The sequence below is a fragment of the Bombus bifarius genome, unplaced genomic scaffold (genome assembly GCF_011952205.1).
Source record: "Bombus bifarius isolate JDL3187 unplaced genomic scaffold, Bbif_JDL3187 scf7180000007973, whole genome shotgun sequence".
NCBI classification, from domain to species: Eukaryota; Metazoa; Arthropoda; class Insecta; order Hymenoptera; family Apidae; genus Bombus; species Bombus bifarius.
In genome coordinates this window covers 326,682-351,385 of record NW_022884359.1, presented here as the reverse complement: position 1 = coordinate 351,385, position 24,704 = coordinate 326,682, and the positions used below count along the sequence as shown (strand labels likewise).

Sequence of the window (24,704 nt, the reverse complement as noted above, 5' to 3'; positions counted from 1 at the left end):
TATATTTATGTAAAGATAAAAGATATCGTGCAACGTATTCGCAAATTCCATCGCGATATGTGAAAAGTGAGCGGAAAGATTAATCTTTAAACAAATTCAACCATAAAACGGCATTTTCATCGATAACGTTGGGGAATAGCGAAAAGCAAAGTATCATTCTGGTACACGATGCTTAATGGCATACGTTCGTTTCTATAGAAATATATTTATTTTATATCGTTACGATGAATTTTCGTAATTTCTTTTAAACGCCTATCCCAAAATTATCAGACAGTAAAATTAACGAATATCCTACATTATCAGAGATATGTCATCAGATATCAGGTTATCGAGAACACGGCTCTTTATCTCAGTGATTGCTATAGATCGCGCTATGTACGCTACTTATTCACGTCTGGCCATTGTTCGACTTGTCGTTGCATCCAGACACCGATTCCACGATCCTAGCTGTCTATAAATTCTCTCTTTTCTAAATACCAATGTTATCGTTCTCGCGATTATTTTATCATCGTTGGGCAATTATTCGACGAGTCTAGAGGAGTGCCGTTTAAAGCAACCGATCACGTAAAACGAGTTAAATCGTGCATCGGAAGTTATACGCGTAATTTTGATACGCTAAAGCCCGCGTAAATTGTACAACGACGCATCGTCTCTGCTCAATCGACTCTACGCGAATGCACAAGTCGACAAGTGAGGTCGTGTTAATGCGATGACAAAGGGCCGCGAACCCGAATCTCGTGCACCAGGGTTTGCGTCCACGAGTTTTTCTAAAAGCGTACTCCACTTACACGTGGCTCGTTTTGCACGATACTTGACCCCAATTCCGTGCGTGCACGCGAAATGCATGGGTTTAAGCTTCAAGCATAATGACAGCCAGTCTCGGTAATCTTCAAAGGAACAGCGATATTATCTGTACTTTGAGGAAAAGGACAAGTGGAATTAGCTACGTGTACCTAGGCGCACAGTTTCTCACTGCGATAGTTGGGCGTCGATCCGAGACTATATCGTTACGGCTCTGCCTATCATGTCAGTTTAAAAACGAGGGAAAATTTTACGTACTATATTACGAATATGAGATTTTTATGAGAAACGCGAGACGAGGAGAAAATGAAATAAAAACGACACGCGTTGCTAAAATGTTCGAAAGACTCTTCTACATATTTGCTCGTGCAGAACCGAGATTAATTACCCAGCGCGTTGTAAATCATTGTTCGAAGAAAATGTGGAGAGGTAGGTTCGCACTGCGAATAATACGTGTGTAACTGAGCCACGTAGACAGAACTGACACTGCACAAGTACTAAAAGCGGTATACACTTACCTGTTTATCTGGCTCTTTGCCTTTGGCGGTGATGAGGCGATCGCAGTAGCAACCCTCCAACAAAACAACACCGCTGGGTCTCGAACAGCTTTCATTTTCATAGTAGAACAGCAAATTCTGTAACATATATAGCCATCGTCATACGTCTAGAACGAAATATAACGACATTAAATTTAAAAGCAAACTTTCGACTATTTCTCGAAGCGAGGGAAAAAGAGCTTGCCTGATGACGTGAAAATTTCATTTGCATGTTGCACGCGCAACAGTTTCTACAGGGTAAATGTAAAAGTACTTATACGATAACACGAGTTGAAGCTTCGAAAAACTATGTTTGTTGTTACATTTTAACGAAGCGGAATATACGACCACGGAAAAGAATGAAAAAAAAAAAAAAAAAGAAAGGAAAAGATAGGAAACATTGGTGGAACTGCATTTAAACGAAAAATTTTGTTTTTACGAAATTTGTAGCTGTATTTACCTAAAAGCGATGCTACGTAAAAGGAAAATTAATATATGTATTAATTATATACAAGAAAAGCAGTTTCAAGTAGCGACGAGTAAAATTTCTCGGCCAGGCAGATTTTCCTAATTAGTTTCGGATACGCTGGTATAGCTACTTATCACGTTAAATCACCAGTTATCGTGGAAAACTGTATCGTTACGTGCACGCGCATACAACTTCCACGCGAACAATTTCTTCGATTCGTTCAAAGAACCAGATTTTTCCCCTTAAATACGAAGTTTCGACAGGATGATCAACACGAAAATCGACGTATGTATCACTCACCTGATATAAAACGAACCATCGTAATTGCCACTTGGCCGAGTCGGCGGTTCGTTTGTGCAAATATCCAGTGAACGAGTGATCGTAATGAGCTTTTTCCGAGAGCATGATGAGCTGCGAGTCGTTCACCCTCACTGAAACATACAACGAATATCAGACGTGAAATGGTAGGAATTGTAGCCGAATCCATAATTTAGCCGTTCGAACGTAACGTTCCCAGTTGCGTTATACGCGTTCTGATGCTGCCTACTTATCGTGTCATTTTTCTTCTCTGATGAATTTATTCGCCACGTTACCGGACGACTTAACGAGACAGTTTACTCGGAAAAAACGCTTCGTCCTCGTCGATCTTCTCTGCCACCAACTTTTTGCATTTTACGATCAAACTTGCTGTAATTTTAAACTTTTCATCGCGTTTTTGCAAGAAGATACGTGGAAAATTACACGATTATTAGAAAATTCAAAACGACCAGTCGTTAATTCTTGTACGTTCTTTTAAATAATGCATCCGTTGCGCGTATTCTAGCGTAAATAATGCTTCCGTGAGAAAGTTCGACGTCACTAATTTCCTGTAAAAACAGATGCAAATGGCTGCGTAGAATTTATACGATATAGCGACTAGAAGTTGGTAATATGAATGTGAATAGCGTTATTCGATAACGCAAATGTTCGTATGGGTTAAATTGGCATAGAGTTTGAAATAGGTCTATCACTCATGCGCGTAATCTGAATATTCTTGCATTGAATTAACACGCGGCATACGAACTTGTGACAAGTTTTCACGCACTAACGTTCCTACATCCGCGGTAGTAACACTATATTATGCTTTGAAGAAATCAGGATCCTTGGTCAAATATTCTAGATACAATCTTTTTCGTCTATAGAAGCATCGAAAGGAAAGATTTGAAGTTTGAAATTTGGAATTTGCAGCCGAGACGAAATTAGACGATTGCCTAATGTTTCCTAGTATCCTAAATCAAATATCTCTGTTGAAACAAGCTTTACAAACGTAGAACCAATCAACGAGAAAGATCTCACGGCGATCCCTTCTGGCCGATCTTTCAGCGAGCAATCCATCGTAAAGTTAAGGATATTCCGAGACGCGTGTTTTGCACGTTCTCGATCCACTCAAATCTGAAAAACACCGAGATTTGTTGCAGCACAACTTCAACTTAAACTTAATTACGGTACAAGCGAAGGAAAAGTTTTCTCGTGTATGGAAGCGAGTCGACAGACAGATGTGATTTTTACAGAAGTCATCCATCATGGCAAGTTACTTTTGGTAGACCTGCAAGTATATTTCTTCGTTCGACGAGAAGTTATTTTCGCTTCTCTGGGAATTGCTTTATTTAAATCGACGAATGATATTTTACCGAATCGATTACGAAACATGTGAGAATTATTTTCTAACGCGTCTTCGCCCTTTACGTGAAAAATTGCTAAGTATTCGTTAACCAAAGGCCGTGGAAACGTGAAACAGGAGTTACTCTTTGAAGTTGAAAAAGTAGAAAACTGACGAAAATAAAAGGACTTGATCGTATTTCTTTTTGTAATCCGATGTACGTAAAATAGTATTTTTGACGAATTTGTAAAATTTCCAGGCAACAGGAAACGAAAACGTTTGACCGAATCGTCACATACATGTTTTTTCTTTTTTTTTTTTTTTTTTGTATGAAAGTGTAACGAATTATTTTTTAGTAAACAAGAGCCACGAAACTATGGACTTTTTGCGCCAATTTTTGTTTCCGAAAAGCTGATTTCGAATATCTGTCAAACGAATCGCGCGTGGTCTATATTAAATATTCAATCGAAACAAATTTTTCAGTTTAATATTCGTGTTTTATCAGACTGCTATGTTTTCGCGGTGCACGTTTGATAAAAGGGTCGAGTTGCAACGAATGCTTTTGAAAGACATATCGACCGACGCATAAATTGAGTCGAGAATGTTGAAAATAGCAATGGCTTCGCTCGCAACTTACCAGTTCTTTGCATCTTTGGGCTGAGCATGATCACAGGTCGTTGGCGAAGCTTCTTTTCGACGATCCACGCGATAAATATTGATTGTCCAGAATACCTTGTATAGGGTGCGATGACGTAGAAAATAGCACCGTGCTGTCGTGATGTTGCGCACGGACGTTTATCGTGGTATAAGTATCTTAGGAACTCCAATTTCTTGAGCCTCTTCAACAACGCGTCCCACCACGGTTCTAAACGAGGCAAGTAGGAGAAAAGAAACTGTTCAACTTCTTGAATTATCAGAAACTTACGTACACTTTATAATAACTTGTTGTTCTACTCCTTTTTGAATATCATGTATACGTATAAAATGGTCCGATAAGTAAAATATATTACAATCGTGTTTTAAAGGAAGTTTCAAAACGAAAGTAATAATAGAACAGGCCATGAATTTTATAACGAGTATGGTAATGCGTCACCTTAACAACTTTTTCTTTCTTACTTTTCTTTCAAACAAATTGAACTAGCAATCGGTGTATTTATCAGTTTCAAAATAACGTGAAGAGCAGCTTCGTTCTAAATAAATACGTCATCTTCTAATTAATGTATCGAGCAATATATTATAACAGGATTAATCATCATACCGTGTTGTCAAACAAAGAAGAAAGGTATACGACTATCGCATAAATTGTACGCCTAATAATCGAAAATTGTATATAATTGTAAAGATAATTTGTAAAATCTTATTTGTCCTATACCGAACTGTGACGTTACCGTGACAACATTCGATATTTGTATTAACGCTTTTATCTTCAACGCGTTTCGTACGTTCTATTTCTCTACAGTTCTATCTTCCATTACTTTTTCTCTATGTTCGAGCTTGTGAAACAAAATATGCGAATAATAGCATTCGTATGCTTTCTAAGACAGGTTCCGCGCGGGAGACGGTATTTTGATAACAGTAACTTTATATCCATCGATATCATTGTTTTTCTAGGTCTGTGATACGCGTACGAACGTAATGATAGAAACCACGAAAAAATGAAAAATCGCATAAAATTTACGAGGCCGTGTATAGACAGTGTGAGACAGATCCGCGATTAATTGTACATAGCTTTTCAAGAATATCTAAGGTTGGTTGTGCAAGTACGTACATACAGTTGGGCAAATGGACGTCGCATAAGTACTCTTAGTCGAAACTTTCTTTGAAGTTACAGCAACTTACGTTTAGTTTATTTATAGCTGAATTCGTAATTTCGTTCGCAATTTAAGATACAAGAAATTTATGCGTAAGGCTGAATCTTTCGAAACGTGAAATACTGCAGTGTAACGTGACAAAATAATTACGCGTTCTAAAGATAAATCTAAAAATTATAGCAAAGAAATATAGGTGCTACTTGAGTAGCCTCAAAGTTGTTTACTCTTCTATTTCTTACGTGTGAAAAGTATAAAAAGACACGCGACATGATTGCTCATAGCTTAACCTAATGTGTACTTTCTAATGTAGTGTAACACGTTTCATAAACATTGCTTAATAGATTCAAACGTTATGTAAAGTACATGTAAATGCAATTTTCTTTAAAACGTCAATTACTTCATATCGTATATTTATATTGAAATATTATCAGCGGAATAATATTTCTTTATATATTTGTCATTAACGGCAAGTAATTACAATATAAACAAATATACGTATACTTGTGCGTAATTAAATATTTACAATTAATTAAACCTTTATTTTAATAAACTGGATTTAGTATTATTGTGCATACACGGCAGGATTTCCCATTATTCGTCGTATAACAATATCATATAACAATATTACAAATGATACATTTAAATCATTATATTTTATTTTGTAGATTAAGCTTATATTTATTATTGACGATATTGATGCGTAATATTTCTTCTATAATTCAAAAAGAACTTCTATAATTCAATTTTGGCCGAATTTTGTATTCTTTTCGGCTTCCATTTCCTCTTATTAGCACAATAAATATATTTAGTTTTATTCCATCAAATAACACTCAGACATGACACAATGTCCAGAAAAATTTTTTTTCGAAAGAGAATATTAGTGGCGTTCGATAAAAATTCGACAGTTTATTAGCGTTTAATCGTTTAAATTAATTATATCGTGGCAGTATCTGTTAGACTTTCGATTAAAAACGCAGTCGCCTCTATAGTGAGATACCTAAATAATTAAAACAGAGGAATGTTTATTTTAAAACTCTCATCTGCTGTTTTCCGGAACCAACTAAAAATTCCAGATTGCTCGTCGTCGTCGTTTAACGCTATTCGATGTGGGAAACGAATGAAACGTCGCTACCACGTATCGGATTAACGGTTTTTTATTTATCGAAATATTCATTTATTTGTCAGAAAATCCACACGCTCGCATCCCGTGATTCATGGAATTTCATTACACGCGCATCATTATCTTTTGCTGTCGACACGCGGTCCAGAGTTTTACGTTCCGTTTCACAAACGAGATTTGCTACAGACCGGATATTACACTATCGTTCGCTACGTCCATATGTATTTACATATCTACATACGTGTATATACATACATATATGCCTGTTGCTTGGAAACAGTATTTTAAACTTTCGTTATCCTGTGATTTGTATCATTCGGAATCAAAAATTTCCATCCGAATCTCTGCACGACTAAATTTTTGTCCGACGATTGTAACTTTATAATTTGACGAAACCAAGTGTAAAATCGAGATATGTATCCGTGTTCCTCCATATGTGTCAGTAGAAATAAAATGTGGCCAAATAAAATAAAGTTTGGCCAAGATAACATCTCTTCGTATGAATAGAAAAAGTAACTGGATAGATTCAAATTTTGCATGAAATTTTACGTAATATTTCTCAAAACTTATTATTTCAACTTTTATCTAACTCCACATTTTGCGATGTAGCAAATCAACGTTGCTAACTGACCGTGGATTAAATCATGTTCGTCTCCCGCATTAAAATCTACACGATCATTTACAAAAAAAAAAAATCCACCGAGACATAAGTCGTTAGACTAAAAACGTAGTCGTTATACGTGACTATTGGTATCTGTAACTCGTGAAGTACGTGCATATACGCTTCGCGAATGCATAAGATCAAACACGTTCCAACTCGAATAGATAACGTTTATGGAACACCGGAGTGTAACGGAACATCCTGCGACATACCGACAGCCCTATCAAAGGATACAGCTTTCTTTTCGGTATACTATTCATTGGGAATAACCATGCGGCAGCATCCACTCGACGACGCGACGCCGTAATACAACCGCATCAAACGAAAGAGGCGCTCGCTGCGGCAAACGATGCTTCAGCGGATTAATCGCGCGCAATTCGCACCGTTCGAACCGCATCGTACGTTCCAAACGAATCAATGGCGAAAAAAGAAAAAAAATCATAAATCAAGAATAAAACGAGAAGAAGAAATTGAAGAAAGGAGAGAAAGAGAAGAAGAAACGAAGGAAGAGGGAAGTATAGTATAGCGAAGCGATTTTGGTGACACAGTACCTGTTACTTCTTCCCCCGATATATCTATCCTCTCCAGTTCTCGACTGATGTTGCACCACCTGTTCGTGCTCCAGATTCACAGTCCCCCCTCCACAGTAGTCTGCCTCTCTAAATATATATGTATTCCCTCGGCCACGGATGTCCGAGGATGCGGCGGCAGCGTCGAGGCGGATGCGGCGCGAACGAGCGTGTCTCTGGTCGGCTGGAGAGAAGGTACGAGGACCGATTAAACGATTATTAATCGAGTTGGTCCGGCGAGCAGCAGTAACGAGGTCGGGCCAGGTGACCAGGATGAGGACGGCCGTTGTACGAACGAGAACGTGGAAACTGGTGGCCCGTTACCGGCACCCGACATGGTCGAGGATGTTTCGGCATCGGGAGTCGCGACGTGCCTACCCAGAGGCATCGCCACGGGTTCACGGGGCTGCCTCCTCTGCTCTGCCTTTTCTCCAACCCCAGAAGCTGCGCGCTTACCTGTCACTGCGCACACTCCCGCTGAAAGCCACCCCACACGACACGGCATGGGCGGATCTATATGTGGGCTAATTGGGCTGCAAGAAATGGGATCAAGTTCAATACGACCGACGTCGCGCCGGAATTGGTGAATCAATGCTCGTTCCAACGTTGCAATATCATTCGGCCATTGGTCATTCCTTCTTTTTACCCTTTTTCTATCGTTCCATCGATTTCCTTCTGCCTCCTTACCTAAAAATGGAAAAGAATCGACCGATTGCCCATCCAAATCGATCTGCGGATTTCATCCCTTTATATCTCTTTCTATGGGTTCGTCTAGAGAACATATTTTATAAGGTTCGACCAATCATTCTCCGAGGCATACATCGCACAATTATTATTGCCAACGGCATGGGTCAGGTATTTTTTTACAACGTTCGAAACAATTGTTACACGTTTGAAATTATACCATACTTTATACGTTGTCGAGGTCAGCTGTTAGGCAGTTTTAATTGAATTATGCATATGAAGATGCGAAGAAGAATTTTTCTGATAAAGTGTTCGTATCAGGAACTGGGTGTACTGATTTATCGCGTATAAGGGGACATAAATTTTGAATATTTATCGTGCAAGGATTTTGAAAGATGATGTCTGATACGTTTTAAAATTAATGGTAATCACCAAACGATTCCTTACAAACATGAAACAGCTACGTTACTTGTGACGCGTATATGCTGCGAATTCCAGCATATTTTTCAAGATTTTCGTTCGGCGAAAGAAACGAGTGTTATTACTCGAAAGCAGCAAGACACTGGAAAAATAGATGAAAGCGATCAGATATGAAAAATATCATTAGCGCGTAACTGGGAATAACGAGAAGAATGTTGTGAAACGTCAGAGAATTTTGAAGACATATTCATTTACCACCTTTTCTTCGTTTTCACGATATTGAGCACCAAATGAAATTAACACGGCAAATGGAACAAAGAAATGAAAATCGGTGAACTTTAAGAGAATGTTTGCATTGTTTTCGTGATACGCTAGCTTAATATACGTGAAAGTAACTTTAATGCTTGTATCTCTTAGGCTTTGATACTTCCTTCATACGTCAAACCTTCGTTACATTTTCTCGATTACCGCGTCCATGTAGGGTGGCCTATTTTAATTTATAGGGTGTCCCTAGAAGGAAAGTACTGCGTTAATGGTGGCATGATTCTAAAGCAGGATAAGACTAAGGTGCTACACGATGCTGAAGCAGTAAATAACCGCTTTCGCGTTGAATACACCTTTTCCTAAAATTGCCGTTACCCGATCGCATTTTAATAAGAAACGCTGATATCTAACGCTACTTCTTATACTATTCTATATTATAACCAAGTTTCCAGAAAGAATCACGTTATCGCGCGACGAAACTTGCTCTACTTTATTTTCTTAAGCCGCGCGATCAAACGGAACTCCATTCTGAAAATTGTACGATCTCTGACAAAGAAAAGAACGCAACAGACCCTACAATCTCTTCATAAACAAAAAGCCAGTTAGTCACCCTATATCAATATCGGCGAGAATAGGAAAAAGGAGATATTCATTGATCGAGTTACTCGCATCTGGAATATCCTGATAATCCTCGCCAATCCTTCGAACCTCCTGTGTAAAGCTCCGCGTTCAATCTTTTTCCATCCGATATCCTTTCGGCTGATAAAGTGAATCGAGTCACCCTGTGGTAATGGCGACCAGGCAGAGAAATTAGCTCGAGGCTCCGAAATTCTGGCATCCAACTCTGCATAACTACCCTCCCGACAACTCGACTCTCCTAAATATCCGTGTCTCGCATCGCCCGTTCCATGACGCGACGCAACGTGCCGATCTTCCCCTCCTTGCGATACCAACAACGATCCAGATCACGTCGGATCGCCGCATCAGGAGGAGGTCTAACCGAATATCCTTCGACGGACTCATTCAAGGAATCTCGAACGCGCCTACCTGACTCCGACAGATTTTTGCTCTGTCTGTTCGAACGACCAAGTTCGCGATTTCAAACCGCGAAAAACGTCTCTACAACACACGGAAAAATCAATCACGCTGTCGGCAATTTCGCATCCTCGGGGAATTTCATCGTTGATTACGTCAAAGAGAAACTTTGTATTTCGGTTACCATGGGTTATTTGCTTAATTACGTTCTTCATTAGCGTTGCGTTAATGAATAATCGTTGCGTTTCTTCAGTAATATTACCTTTATGAAGAATCTAAAACTCTTTCACCGTAACGTTGGAAACACATTTCATCCGGTGCAATTGGGAGAGTTGCACAGAGGTGATCACTGATCATGTACCATTGATATATGATCCTACGAAGCTATTGAGCTGCTCACATATCGACTGAAGCTCTTAATACGGTTGCATTAGAATCATTCATACATTCGTGTTATGACGAAACGATAAGCACGTGTGCTTTAACGTTGCGTATCGTGAGACATATTGTGATTATTTTTAGATCTTTTCTCGTTATAAACTGTTATAATTCCTTAGAAAATAGTATTAGGTATCGTATTAGAATGGTATCAGAATAGAATTCGAAATTATTGCAAGACTTTCGAATTAATATCGTTCGTAATATCTGATCTAATTCAAATACAAATTACCTTGAACCTTCAAAATGTTGGTTGATATAAAAGAGTATGAATTCTTTCTTTTTTCTTTTACATTATTTTTGTATGATATTTGAAGTGAAATTAAAAGGAAAATAGACGAGGCATAGTTAGGGTGGATATCCAGATGCAACAACCTCCACGCGGTGAAATCTGAGCACGATCATTATTATAATATATCACAATATTAATTTTTGAAACATAAAATTATAAAACTTTTTGTTCAGAATTGTAACTGATAGTAGTTACATATAATTGATAGATGAATTATGATTTATATAGTAAACAGTACAAACCACTTCATTAGACTGTAGCGAAATTCTTATTGATTCCAGAAACTGCAAATCAGCGGATCAGAAAGCTTTTGGATCTTTCTGGTGATGTGTAACGAGATATTGTTTCTTTTTAAATAAATGATTTTGTTCCTAAAACTAATTTCTGTTCTACTTTTGTTTCTGTACAGAAGAGACGCTCCGTTTTAGTCATTTGCTTTATAATAAAAATAAACAAATAATATTGTAGAAGTATAGAATTTTGTATCTATAATTATCGAGATATATTGCAATTTTATCTTGTAGCTTCAATGTATATGTACCAGCACAAATGTTATTATCTTATTCTACGCCGAATCGATAATGTTGGAAATGACACTAAAATGGTAAATGGGCTCGACCGTAGAGCTTCTGAAATACATTACGTATATGGTGCTTGATTTATCCTGTATCATGTGTGAAAAGATTATTTAATAAATTATTTATAAGATTCTCAACGAACATCAACATTAATTTTAATAAAATAGTTTTGACTACTTACTTAAATAGAATTCCTAATAAATTACAAAATTTCCTTCGGTACCAGATTTATTTCGTTTGATATATTATAAAATGATTACTTTAACTATATATATCTCACTGTGTTCTTTTCTTACATTAAACATAAATATCCGATTCTCTGCTCACCTTCTAAACCTAAATATATAAAATCAGAAATTAAATATCAGAATCACCCCAAATTACGTACACACGTTTCCTAAATTTGTAATATCATATGATCACATATAGGTTGCATAATAAAAAAATAGTTATAAATTTAATATTTGAATACATTAAAATTTGTATCTAGATGACAATAATCTTCTTTTCCTAGTTAATTGAATGCCAAAAGCTTCGCATATTATATTATTTATGCAAAACAATAACGCGATATGTAAAAAAACAAATTATATTTTTATTGCGTGTTATTAATTTGCGTTATTGAAAGGAAATATCACGAATTAGTCTAAATTATCCTTTTAAAAATACGTTTTTCTTTTCGACATACCAAAACGAAGGATTTTATCGAAATATGTATTTTCAGATATATGACGCATTAATACTCAGTTTTTAAATTTTGAAATTAACATTAAGCGCTAGTAATTTAACAGTTCTGGTTCTATTTTGAAACAATTGGACTTCTCTTATTACAAACTTTTACTTAAAATCTTTACGAATTACCAAAATTATTTAATGTAAAAAAAATTTTCGAATTACTTTTAAATAAATTGTGGATCTTCAAGTGCCTTTTTCCATGAGAAATCCTAATTTAAATTTCATACATTGTCTGTATTTAGCTTTTCTATTTTTCTTATTATTGTAAAGTAATTATACATTCTTGAAAATTGGCAGCAATATATTGGCATGTTAATATTGCTTTGTAATATATTTATAATTACCTCTTTATTATTGCAAATTATCTACAGATATTTTTCTTTTCGTGTAACCGATCCCAGTGTCCTTCCATCACATTTAAATTAAGTATTACTGTCTATTACTTTTATTAAAATATTACTAATATATTAAATGAATACAAATTTTGAATTGTTCAGAAATATACCAACTGGTTGTTTAAGTTCTATAATGTAAATATCGATCGATCAAATTGAAGATCTATTAATAAATACTGATTAACATAAAATTAAATATGAGCCGTTTGTTGTAACTATTTATACAGCAGTTTTTTGAAATTCATGCATGGATGAAAACAATGTCATACTTCAACTTTTATACAGCTTTTTTATATCTGTGTAATCAATTAAATGGCATTAGCAATGATACCTATTCAATAATACAATTTTTTCATACATATGAAATCAATACATTTAACCATATGTTATGCTAATTATTAATACTTTTCGGTAAACAAACTACATAAATAAATTCTCAACATATTGTCTGTCTCATTTCTCTTATCTTATTTTATATATTAAATTTGTTTTCAACGGCTGAAACGGCTAAAATTAACAATAAAAAAATGTTTTAATATCAATGAAACTCGTCTTTCTTGAAATTAATTAAAAAAGACACGTCTGTTGAAGCAGTCTAAAGACACCAAAGTATATTACATTCACAACCATTATTGCTATAAACAATTGCTGGTTAACAATTGTTTGAAATCAAAGCTCAAAAATTAGCTATTAAATATAGAAGTGAGGCCCTAGCTAATAAATAATATTAGCCAAGGTCTTCTTGGACTAGTGTGTCAAGGAAAATATGGATAAAGTTTTTACTATTCTGATACTCAAAGTGTTAGGCAATTTCTTATTGTAAAGAAACCTTGATATCAAAATTAGGAATGTAATTATCATTGTGATATTAGGAAAAAAAACTATTATTCATATTCTAAAATTGATAAGCAGTCAATTAAGACAACAAGAAATTTTAATCAAATGATATACTGCTTGCTTTAAGTTACTACTCTCGTTATTCAAATATCATCAAAAATATACAGGGTTTTACAAAGGATACTTTCCACTTTGCTACACTTCTGTATGAGCTAAAAATCATGATATCTCGTAAGGCAACCTTTTAACAACAGTTAGATATTTGTTGAAAGTAGGCAATCTACTTAACTTTAAATTTAATATTTTAATTTAATTATATTATAATTTAAATTATGGTAATGTAATTTAATATTTTTACATAACATTAAGAATGAGCACTTTTATTTGCTCGCAATTTAAAATATTCTTGTATCTAAACTAAATTTCAAAGATCATCAAAAGTATATGATTAGACATTAGTAAATTTTTGAAACTGTTTCCAACTTATTCTGATTCAACCTTTATAAAAAGAAAAGAAAAAATAAACAAAAGTGATTGAAAATGTTTTCTTATATATATATATGTATTTTTATACGGTAAAAATATAGATTAACATAATCATTGGACAGATGATTTTTCATCATTGAAAAGAAAAGAAAAAATAAATAGAAAAATAAAATTGAAAAATAAAAAGAAAAGAAAAAATAAACAAAAGTGATTGAAAATGTTTTCTTATATATATTATATATTATATATATATATATATATATATATATATATATATAATATATAATACATATATATGTATATATATATATGTATTTTTATACGGTAAAAATATAGATTAACATAATCATTGGACAGATGATTTTTCATCATTGAAAAGAAAAGAAAAAATAAACAAAAGTGATTGAAAATGTTTTCTTATATATATTATATATTATATATATATATATATATATAATATATAATACATATATATGTATATATATATATATGTATTTTTATACGGTAAAAATATAGATTAACATAATCATTGGACAGATGATTTTTCATCATTGAAATCTGTTATGAATATTCAAAATGTTTCGTCTTACATTACATTGATAAATAAAAATCTGCGATAGAGAAATGTTGTTACAATAGCTATACACTTCAAAAATGGAACTTCGCATTCGCGGATACCTCCAATATTTTTGTACGCTTATTATTTAAAATAGTTAATTATAAATAAATGCCATATGTGTAGATCCCAAATTCAGTATTAGAGCTTTCATTTAACATTGTACATTCACGGAAATGATAAATACATTAAGATTATCAGACAACCAGTTAGTAGACATTGAATACGGAAAAATGTAATATTAGTATAATATAATGAACGATCCAGTACTGCTTTTTTTTCAGGGATACATTAAAGGTATCAAAATAAAGGCTATAAATTACTGATTGCACAAGCCATTTTGTAATCATATTCAAAAAAAAATCTTTACGCAACATGCTACATTCACTTATTTTTACTACAAAGGTATATTTTTAAGTAAAAACTAGCAATTCATTAAAATTATACCTCCTTCCTGAAATAGGAACCTTCTTACGATTGACTTTTTCAATGTTAGAAGATTCTTGACAAGTCTGTTCGACAAACCGTTGAAGAAATCTAAACACATTTTTGTATTCCCCGCGATATAGAAAATACAGTTTCATTCTGTTTACTCTTACAAAACTTTTATTATTTTTATAGCAAAATTGTGGACACAGGTGCAGGGTACGCAGCTGGTGCGGGTAAAGTGATCGGTAAACTCGGAAAGATAGGGGTGACGTCACTTCGCATCATGGAAAATCTAAGATCAGTTGTCCATAGCATATCTCCGAGTCCATTCTTTGGCATTGCGTATTGCTTCGCTTTCATTTACTTTCCAGAGTTCAGCGACGTCATTTGCCAAAGGGTCATCTGGATTTGGTGCACTTAAAAGTGCTTGTATTGATAATAAAACTGTTCTGATTTGAAGAGCAGGACTCCATTTATCTTTAAGAATATCCAAACAAATCCTGCCCAATCTATACAGCAAATATAAATATTTCTTGTACATTGAATTTTATTTATGCATTACATAAATTAACACACTTAAAAAGCTAATATAATTAAACAAAATTATCAAAATAACTGTCAGAAATTATGTGTCTATAATTACCTGTCTATATTTGGATGATAAATTTTTGTAATGAATCTAACTTTAGGAGCAGACATTGGATAGTCTTCTGGTAGGAACAACTCAAGTTTAAAAAGTCCACCTTCAAATGGCGAATCTTCAGGTCCAGTTACAATTACATGAAAATACCTAGCATTTGTATCATCTGGTACAGCACTGATACCAGGAACTGGCTCTTGCATTAGTCTTTGTGTTTCTTTGATAATCCTTCTTGGTAGCGCAGCCATATTTGATGAAACTCCTCTAGAAGAAAATATCTGTACATCTTTTAACTTGCTTTCTAAATAATAAATCCAATTTATTACTTAAAATAATTTTGCTATAAACATGTACTTAGAAAACTATAAAAGATTAATGCTATATGTTTATTACATACAAATATAAATTATATTACACAGGTGCATTAATGAATGAATAATATAAACTAATAGTACTACCTTTAATATTCTTTACTTAGTAAAATACATACACTATTTCAATACTTTCACAATAATTTACAGAGGCATGAATAGTATGAATAAGATATAACGTGTTACAATAATGACTATAAAGGCTATACAAAATTACATCATAAATATAAAAATATAAAAGAAAATAAATAGGTTAACATTTCTAGTAAAACTTATTGCAAACTGTAACAGATATATCATAAACATACAGGTTCATTATAATAGAACTTATAAATGACTAACATAAGAAAATTTAGGTTATCAAAGAATGTTTCCTTTTATTTCTATAAATATAATATACATTACAAATAAAAATTAAATCTTAAACATCCAAATCATAAAAATCTTTCATAATTGTAATAATTAATACGGGTTTACCGCTAATTGACAGCTTCTCACGGTACGTATAATTCTGCCGAAACGAGTAATCCTTAAGCCTTAAACTATCATATACAACTAAACAAACGATGCAATACAAATATTTGTTGCATATGTTATTAACAAGGAAATCAAATAAATCGTTCAGAAAGTGGACAATGGTATAACAATTGAATTTTTGCTGAAATATTTCTGCCAACCTCCAAAGCTGTTGCAAGGCTACTGTGTATGCGTAAACAAAGAATTCGTGCACAGAGTCACGTACCATGTACAACTAAGCTGCACAGAGTGTCTCACACGTGTAAGAATGTCTGAAATATGAATACTCTATGTATAACAGTAAAATACGTACGATTATCTGAAAATATCCCCGCGTCACCCCGCAAACTGTGGCAGATTGTCCGCCTCTCTGGAAGCCTTTTCTTCTAGAAACCTCGAGATCGATTTTTAATCCTATTTTCGCAGCACTATCGTATTTCGTGATAATCGGCTTCGCAGCCGACTTCAAAAATCTGTCTGGGATCTATGGTGCAACCCCAAAAAGATACTTCAACAAAGTGTTAATTAAATTTCCACACGTAAATGTGTGTTACAGTTACAGCCCTCGCAACCGCTTCTTGCGATTCATCTTATCACGCGTTGATGGCGCTGCACATCAATTTACTGCGTAAACCAATTTAACAATAACTCCAAATAACACTCCTTCTCGTCATACGAACAATATCCTAACTTTTAAATTTAATTAATTCATATATGTCTACGAATGAAAACGTTTTTATGTAAAGGCTCGGTCAATTTTACTCTAGTTTCGTACCTACGTCTTTCAAATAACCAATGAGCTTTCAGAATATTTTAAAAATGAAAGTTGTTATTATTATTTATTATAATTTTTGTTGTTGTTCATAAAATGTCAGTTAATAAATTCTATTTGTTGAATATATTTCAGGTTTTACTACATATATATTCAGTATGTTATTAGTTCATCCAACGAGTAAGCACATCTTACTTTTGAAATATCCTAGATAAAATTTGTATGCTTTTCTTAATATGTATATTACATAATAAAAATACATGTAAGACAAATTTGCATATATGTATACATATATATATATCGTTAAGAACGTGATCTGAAAATTGTTAAAAGATCAGATTCAGAAACATGAATATGTGTAATTTGTACACTTATTAGATTAAGTCATTAAAAAATATAGTTAATAAAGTATAAAATAATGCAAAATTTATGCAAAATTTATGCAATATTACTATAATATAATACTGTATATAATAAATACAATTAGTGACTATTTTAATTGGTATCTGTACCTATAACCTGGTACCACGGTTGCAGTTTTTAATGCAGCAAGATCAGTGCAACCAACAAACTGCCGCGAAACTTAGGAGATATTTGTCATGAAATGTCTTATATTACTATTGAAATGTCAGTTCGAAGTTCTCGTTATTTGAAAACAATTTGTAGTCAATCGTTCTTTGATATTTTGTAATTGTAATTACAATAAAAGTAAGTCGTGAATTAAAAACATAAACGTTACTATAATTTGCAATTTATGTTGTGAAACATAAATAGATTGTGTCAACACATAAATACATTTATTAATTATTGTCTTATATATTATTAGTAGTGATGATGTCGTTGATATATGATTGTTTACTTGTTTATACAAATAATCGTTGTTTGTTACTTTGTAAGGCTTAAGATATGAGTGACAGTAATATAACATAACCTTAAACTTGCAATAAAACATAAAATTGTTAATGTACTACAAAACAATTAAAATGTCACGATTATATGTATGTAGAATGTGTTTTCTTGAAGTTATTATTATTTCAATTTCTTGTCTTTTATTTAAAATGAAAGATATATGTTTGTAACATTGCTAATAAAGACAATGAATCATTAGAATTTGATTTTTAGCGTTTTTTCAATGTGTTGCTTTTTTATTACTGCTTTTTTATTGTTGCTTCTATCATTATTTTGATGCTTTAAATTTGATTTAAATGTATCTCTATAATTCAATAGACAATATTTGATTATGATTTCTTTATAGAACTTTATTAAAAATGGCTGATGTAAGGTTACTTATACAAGAGGAAGGTCGGGCAGCTAGAAATTTAATAGCTTTTAATGTACCAGTTGGAACAAATAATACCGAAAAGGTTACCAAAAAACCACCTAGTGTTCCAAGAGTATCACAGACAAATGCTACTAAAAGATCTATGAAACCAACACCTAGAGTGAGATCAGCTTCTACTGGTCGGGATAAAAAATCTGGTGAATTGAAATTTATCTACGTTAAAATTATAAACTTATTTTCAATATAAAGCAAAGTTTCCATATAAGTTTTGCATTTGCATTCATTGTTACAATTACTTTTGAATCTTTTATATTCATAAATTTTGATGTACTAACTTAATATTCTTTTGTTTTGTTATATTAGAATTACAGGCAAGATACTGGGCATTCTTATTTGGTAATTTGCAAAGAGCAGTAGATGGCATTTATCAAACATGCGAAGAAGATGAAAATATTTCTGAGTGTAAAGAAGTGATATTAGTTTTAGAAAATTATACCAGAGATTTCCATAATTTGATCGAATGGTTTAGAGTTAAATGGGCCTATGAAAATTCGCCACCACCCTTAAGACGTACTCCTTTAGCTTGGGAAGTTAGAAAAACTTCTCCTTGTCGAATATGGAATTCCACAATGATTCCGAAATCCACTAGTCCTTTACAAAGAATGAGTCCCACAGAATCTGTTTGTAGAAGCCCTGTGGATCAAATTATTTCAGAAAATAAATCTGTTTCTGTAGACAATACGGCAAATCATATAAAAGGAGAATCTGTGCACAAGTTAATAAAGGATAATAAAGGTAATATTTCCAAAAATAATATGACAAACTTAGGTGAAAAATATAAAAATTCAATAGATAAAGGCATAAATCAGTCATTGAATAAAGATAAATTAACTACAATAAAAGTAAATAAATCTTTGGTAAAACATACTGTAGCTACTAAAATTAATAACAGCATTACTACAGATCAAAAAGCAAATGAAAGTTTATCTCGTGAAGTGAAAGGTAAATTGGATACTAAAAGTGCATCAAAATCAGTTAAAGCTGGGATGCATTATGCTACCACTAAAATAACAGATTCTAATGTGATAATTGAAAAAAATGAACAAACAGTTTGTAATGATAAAGATGTACAATTAACTTCTACATCGACAGAAAAAGAATTTTCTAAATCTAATAGCATAGATAATAAATTGAATTCTCAAAACAATTTTCAAGTGAAGCCATTGGGTCCTAAAAATGATATAGGGCTTGGAAAAAATGAAATCAATTCTAAAGTAAAAAGACAAACTACAGAAAAAAATATTAAAAATGTTGGTATAGAAAATGTTGCAACTGAAAATAAAATGACAGAATCCAATAGCGTAACAAAAGAAAATAGTAACACTATGGTGAATAAAAACATACAGAATATTACAAAGGTTTCAAACAAAATTAACCAAAAATTAAAAAAGCAATCAAGTGTTAATGATAGTGCAAACAATAAAACTCCAACAAAGCTTATATCCGATACATCAACCAGTAATTCAAGTAAGGGATTAGTTAATACAAACAAACCAGCATATTCTACGGTATCGCAAATGAAGGTTATTAAACCAAAACAACCATGCCTCCTAGAAACTCCAAAATTTGTTAGAAGCAAAACAACATTAAGCGACAAAAGTACATCGATTTCAAATAAAACAAGACCTGGAACATCCGTGATAGTTAGGCAACGATTTCAATCAATCGACAATAAGGTATCATTGCTTCTTTTTATCTAATCGGTAATTGTTTGGGATATACATTTATAATCATAAGTTTTTCTTTAGATTTCAGAACAAAGTCTATTAAAAAAAGATCAGAATAGAGATATAAATGGTTCTGTAGAGGTATTAACAAAACAGACGCATGTAAAAACAAAAGAAGAAGCTGATGGTTGGCAAACGGTCCGTAGCCGTTATAGAAGAGGCAGTACACATAACTTAAATATGTCTACAAGATTTCATAAGCCAAGTACTGCAACATCGTTACCAGCGTTATCGATTGAAAGTCCTTCTGAAAAGAATAAAAAGAATTGTTTAACTCCAGATGGAAATGGTAAACAGAAACGGAAATGTATTGTAGAAAAAGAAGGAAAAAATATAAGTAACGAGGTAGAAAAAGTTAAAGGGGAATCGGTCGTAAACCTTACAATTAAAGATAAAGTAGAAGAAGTTTTCAAGAACACTGCTAATTTAAACGAAATAAATTCTACATCAATGATCGCAGCTATTTTCAAAAATGATGCGGAATTACTTGAAAAACGTATACAACAATTTATGGCTGCTCAAGCAGAAAGAGAGAGAATAATTTTAGAAGAGGAAAGGAAGACAGAGGAAGCAGATTCGCAACGATCGCAACAGTTATCAGATGAAGAAGCGTCCTTACATAGACAAATTTTAGAATTAGAATGTGGTGAAACTGATGTTGACACTGAAACTGATGAAACAGACGGTGAAATGGTCCTTGAAATGGAAGATGAACAAAGAACATCTCCTAATACAATGCCCGATGATGTTAGTTTAGAAGATAGGTATGTACTAATTTTCTTATCTTATCTTTTCTTTAGTATATTAAGTTTAAAATCATTCTTTACAGATACGAAAATGTGTTAGAGGAAATGTCTTGGGCAGAATGTGTAGATACGCTTGCTCAGTTACGCGCATTAGTCGCTCGTCATCCTGGTAGAGCTTTAGAATTACATCAGAAATTATCGTCCCCATCTCGAAAGAGATCGTTGCCTGAGACGTTACGACGGTACCAAGCAAAACAGGCTTGTGCACAACATAAACGTCAAAAACTTTTAATGGAAAAGTCGCAAAGATTACGAGAATTGTTGAATAAAGTGAAAGATGTCAAAAGTGCAAAGAACCAATTAATAGAAGACAAAAGAATTAGAATGGAAACAAAGTTAAAAAAGGCGGAAGAAAATAGAACGCAACATTTGTTAGAAATAGTAAGAAAAGCTCATGATGAAGATTCTAAGTTAAAAGAAATTGCATTTATTAATGAACTTGAAGCACAAAACAAGAGGCACGATTTCATGGCGCTATGTCAAGAACAAGAAGAAAGATTGCAAGTACGTTGTGTATATCTATATCTTCAATAAGACAGATTATAAATTCTTGTATTATTTGTAACAATTATTTTTTAGGGAATTCAAGAAGAACGCCAACGCCGGCAGGAAGAAAAAGCTGCTAAGGAGGCTGCTGCCGAAGAACGTAGACGTGCTTTGGAAGCGGAACGGCAGTTGCGTATTCAGAAAATGAAACAAGCTCGTCGTGAGCGCGAAGAAAGGGTCGGTAAGATGCAGTTAGAGAGAGAAAAAGAACGTCAGGTAATTATATTTCACGAATAATTATCTAAAATTGAAAAAACATCGATATTAAATTAGCAAAATTTTAAGGAACTTGCAAGAGAAAAAGCAAGGGATAGAGAAGAACGTTTATCTGCGCTTCACGCAGCGCAGTTAGCAAATCAAGAAGAACTACAGAAGAAAATAGCTCAAAAACAGCAAGAATCAGCTAGAAGGCACGTTGAAAATATAGAACACATTCGACAAAGAGCAGTTGAATCTTCTATTTTAAGGTCGGAAGAAGTTCCACCTACGTTAAAATCATATCCTGCTCAAAAACAATGTTCTTTATGTGGAACTCTAGTGAGTATCGGTTTGTTAAATTTTATTTATATTTGTTGTTTTAATTATCAACTTATGTAATATTTAAATTTATTGTATATTACGTAGATACCCAATGAGGTATACCTGTTGAGCCATTTAAAAGGGAAAACACACGTCGAAGCAGTACGGAACACACACGACGGTCGAGAGCCATCACGAGATGAATTGCAGCGCTTCAATATATCTCAAATTCGCGATGTCCCAATTTCAGTCGTTGATAATAACAGTTCGAACGAGATTAAAGCTGCAAAAGAGAAACAGAAAGCTTTAAAACGACGATGCAGAAAAATGAAACAGCGTATGTTTCTGCGAGGTAAAGAATGGGAAGACAATCATAAAACAGATGCGAATCAATCTATCGAGTCGACTAATAAAGCAAAGTTCCGACGAAATTTAAAAGAATTGGATCGATTGTACAACAATCATTCAAAGACAGCTTGGTCAAGCGTCGCTATCGCTTCTTTAGAACGTTCATTGGGTGAAATAACAAGAGCTTATTCAAAATTGGTAAGATATAATAATCTAAATAAAATAGTAATATAAGAAGAATAATATAAGACGAATAAACCTTACATTTTAAATATTTTAGTGTTCGTTCGATCAGATTGTATTTCGAGTTTTAAATGGATTCGATATTTTAACTAATTTATTGAATTTGGGACTGCAAACACAAACTGCATCTCATAATTTACCAAACAAGTAAGTGTAAGTTGCTCTTTATGTTATCCGAGACAGATAAAGAATTACGTTTTATACTACACTCTCATACCGTGTAATTTAAACGTACAATTTTGGAAAGATCTTTCTGATCTAAAAACTACCTCTACAATTACTGGATTATATATGGATATGCATACTATTTTATATCTTAAATGCAAATTTTCGTATGTTCTAGAAGCATTCTTTCGGTATGCCGTGTATTTAAATTAAGCGTCAGTGAGAATGACACCAACATCGAAGCGGTTTTGTCAAGTAACAAAATTCTGGTCATCTTGGATCTTCTGCTTCAGCATTTAGAGGTACGTCGAACACTACACGTTTTGTAACTATTGATATTTGTTCAACATTTTTAATATACACGCATTTATTTATTTTCTAACGATACTTCTCAAATTTTAATGGACCGTAACCGTGTATAAGTTCGAAATTTCTAGCTAGTTCATGAGAAAAGTATGCCAAGGTGTGTCGGCATCTTTTCCCGCGTGGTTATAGCTTTCTTATTTTATACTGGCACGTTGAATCATTTTTGTCTCGGTTGTATCATTAGTTATAGGGCACCTTGTAGATTGTAGAATGAATAATGTTGCGTGATCAGCGTGAAATAAATTGGGAGTCCACGCGACAGCGATACGCGAATGAATTTTCTTTCGCTGTGCTTGTTTTTCGGACTCATTTTGAGGTTGGTGGCTTCGAAATAAACGAAGGCAAAGACCATCACGCCTGTCCTGTCCGACTTGTCAAAATAAGGATTAAGAGAGTCTTAGGGTCTGGTTCGGCTTGCGTCCTCCGTTTTGGAGTTCAGAGTATTTAACTCTCTTATTCTGATCGTTTCTGTGTTGAACGCAAGTCGATAAGCTGGATATCAAAATCTACCGAGCAATTTCGGTCGTGAATATCAAAATTTGTGTAGGGACCAAGAACTTTGATATGATACTTAAGAACATTTGCATTTGTATGTCTTACGCCGCGTTTAAAAGTAGATTAACAGAGAGGTAGAAGTAAAGTTAATTATTCTGTTTTAATCAATTATTAATAATAAAGCTGTTTACTTTTGATTATTAATTGGCCAACGAGTATAGTTTGTGCGACCGAAGTTCATGATACGTACGAATGTAATCTGCTTTATTTATCTCAACGTAAGAATCATTATAAGTGTAAGAGTCAGGATTCTAAAACTTTTGATGCTTATCGATTCTCTTAGTCTATAGAGAAAATGCTACAGTGATATAACTCAAATGGATAAGTGAAGCGTAAAAGGGGAGACCGAGGTTGAAGGTAGAGAACCAAGGTTGAATCGTACGTTTCCACCGTACAGGCGTATCGCCGAATCTTACATTTTCATATAATTTTGATTTTTCAGAAGAAATATCTTATCGGACGAAAAATATTTCATTCTCCGTTCCATCGATTCCATTCTGAATATTTCGTTCTTTACAAACGTTCATTCTTCTTCTACTCTTTTTCTTCTTTCTTTCTTTTTTTGTCACAAAATGTTTGTTTCTCTCGTCCTAGTTGTCTTATCAATTCTAGTCTCGCTCTTTTCTCTTACCTCCTGAACGAGATCGGTTCCTATCGAATAATTTTGGAGGCAGCTATTGGTAATCGTCCCCAACTAGGTTGCCGACTGGGAGACCGGTGACTGGCCGTACGTTCGAAGTTAATCGTTTCGCTCAATGATCCGTCGTAATCGGTTCGCGAATTCACCGTCGTGATTTCAGGATCGATTTTTCACGCTTCATAGTACGGCACTGGCGCGGCGCCTTCCTTCTCCTGTTCCTCCCCCGGGAATCCCCCTCCGCAAATGCATTAGCGGTGAGAGAGCTTTTAGTGACGTCACCCACGCACATACATACATACGCTCACCCTCCCCCCTCCCTCCCTCGCACATACG

At 33.8% G+C, this 24,704-nt stretch overlaps 3 protein-coding genes across 10 annotated transcripts in view; 1 reads left to right on the top strand and 2 right to left on the bottom strand.

Annotated features, from left to right (window-relative positions):
- LOC117215667 (ras-specific guanine nucleotide-releasing factor 1-like) overlaps window positions 1-8,011 on the bottom strand; it is a 49,869-nt gene extending 41,858 nt beyond the window's left edge. For all 6 annotated transcript variants that reach the window (XM_033462052.1, XM_033462095.1, XM_033462059.1 and 3 more), the window contains exons 1-4: window positions 7,589-8,011; window positions 4,083-4,310; window positions 2,107-2,237; window positions 1,320-1,436 (exon numbers count right to left, since the gene is read on the bottom strand). In XM_033462052.1, the coding sequence (XP_033317943.1) occupies window positions 1,320-1,436; window positions 2,107-2,237; window positions 4,083-4,110 (276 nt within the window). In that variant the 5' untranslated portion in view covers window positions 4,111-4,310; window positions 7,589-8,011. The remainder of the gene's footprint in view (window positions 1-1,319; window positions 1,437-2,106; window positions 2,238-4,082; window positions 4,311-7,588) is intronic.
- Window positions 8,012-14,659: 6,648 nt separating this feature from the next.
- LOC117216603 (ubiquitin-conjugating enzyme E2 N) lies at window positions 14,660-16,974 on the bottom strand. 2 transcript variants are annotated; one of them, XM_033463444.1, is made up of 3 exons: window positions 16,656-16,974; window positions 15,459-15,719; window positions 14,660-15,324 (listed from the first exon to the last, which is right to left on the bottom strand). In XM_033463444.1, exons 2-3 carry the CDS (start codon window positions 15,701-15,703, stop codon window positions 15,114-15,116), a joined length of 456 nt encoding a protein of 151 aa, XP_033319335.1. In that variant the 5' UTR covers window positions 15,704-15,719; window positions 16,656-16,974; the 3' UTR covers window positions 14,660-15,113. The 2 variants fall into 2 exon arrangements, with proteins under 2 accessions (XP_033319335.1, XP_033319343.1); XM_033463452.1 differs by having other exon boundaries at window positions 15,459-15,733; window positions 16,656-16,963.
- A 578-nt stretch (window positions 16,975-17,552) lies between these two features.
- Window positions 17,553-24,704, top strand: part of LOC117216815 (S phase cyclin A-associated protein in the endoplasmic reticulum) — a 32,122-nt gene continuing 24,970 nt past the window's right edge. The window contains exons 1-10 of one of the 2 annotated variants that reach the window (XM_033463871.1): window positions 17,553-17,822; window positions 18,370-18,593; window positions 18,760-20,132; window positions 20,205-20,947; window positions 21,013-21,493; window positions 21,569-21,751; window positions 21,821-22,072; window positions 22,160-22,600; window positions 22,683-22,792; window positions 22,989-23,112. In XM_033463871.1, the coding sequence (XP_033319762.1) occupies window positions 18,383-18,593; window positions 18,760-20,132; window positions 20,205-20,947; window positions 21,013-21,493; window positions 21,569-21,751; window positions 21,821-22,072; window positions 22,160-22,600; window positions 22,683-22,792; window positions 22,989-23,112 (3,918 nt within the window). In that variant the 5' untranslated portion in view covers window positions 17,553-17,822; window positions 18,370-18,382. Of the gene's footprint in view, window positions 17,823-17,843; window positions 18,113-18,369; window positions 18,594-18,759; window positions 20,133-20,204; window positions 20,948-21,012; window positions 21,494-21,568; window positions 21,752-21,820; window positions 22,073-22,159; window positions 22,601-22,682; window positions 22,793-22,988; window positions 23,113-24,704 lie in introns of those variants that run through there. The other variant, XM_033463872.1, reaches the window with a different exon arrangement.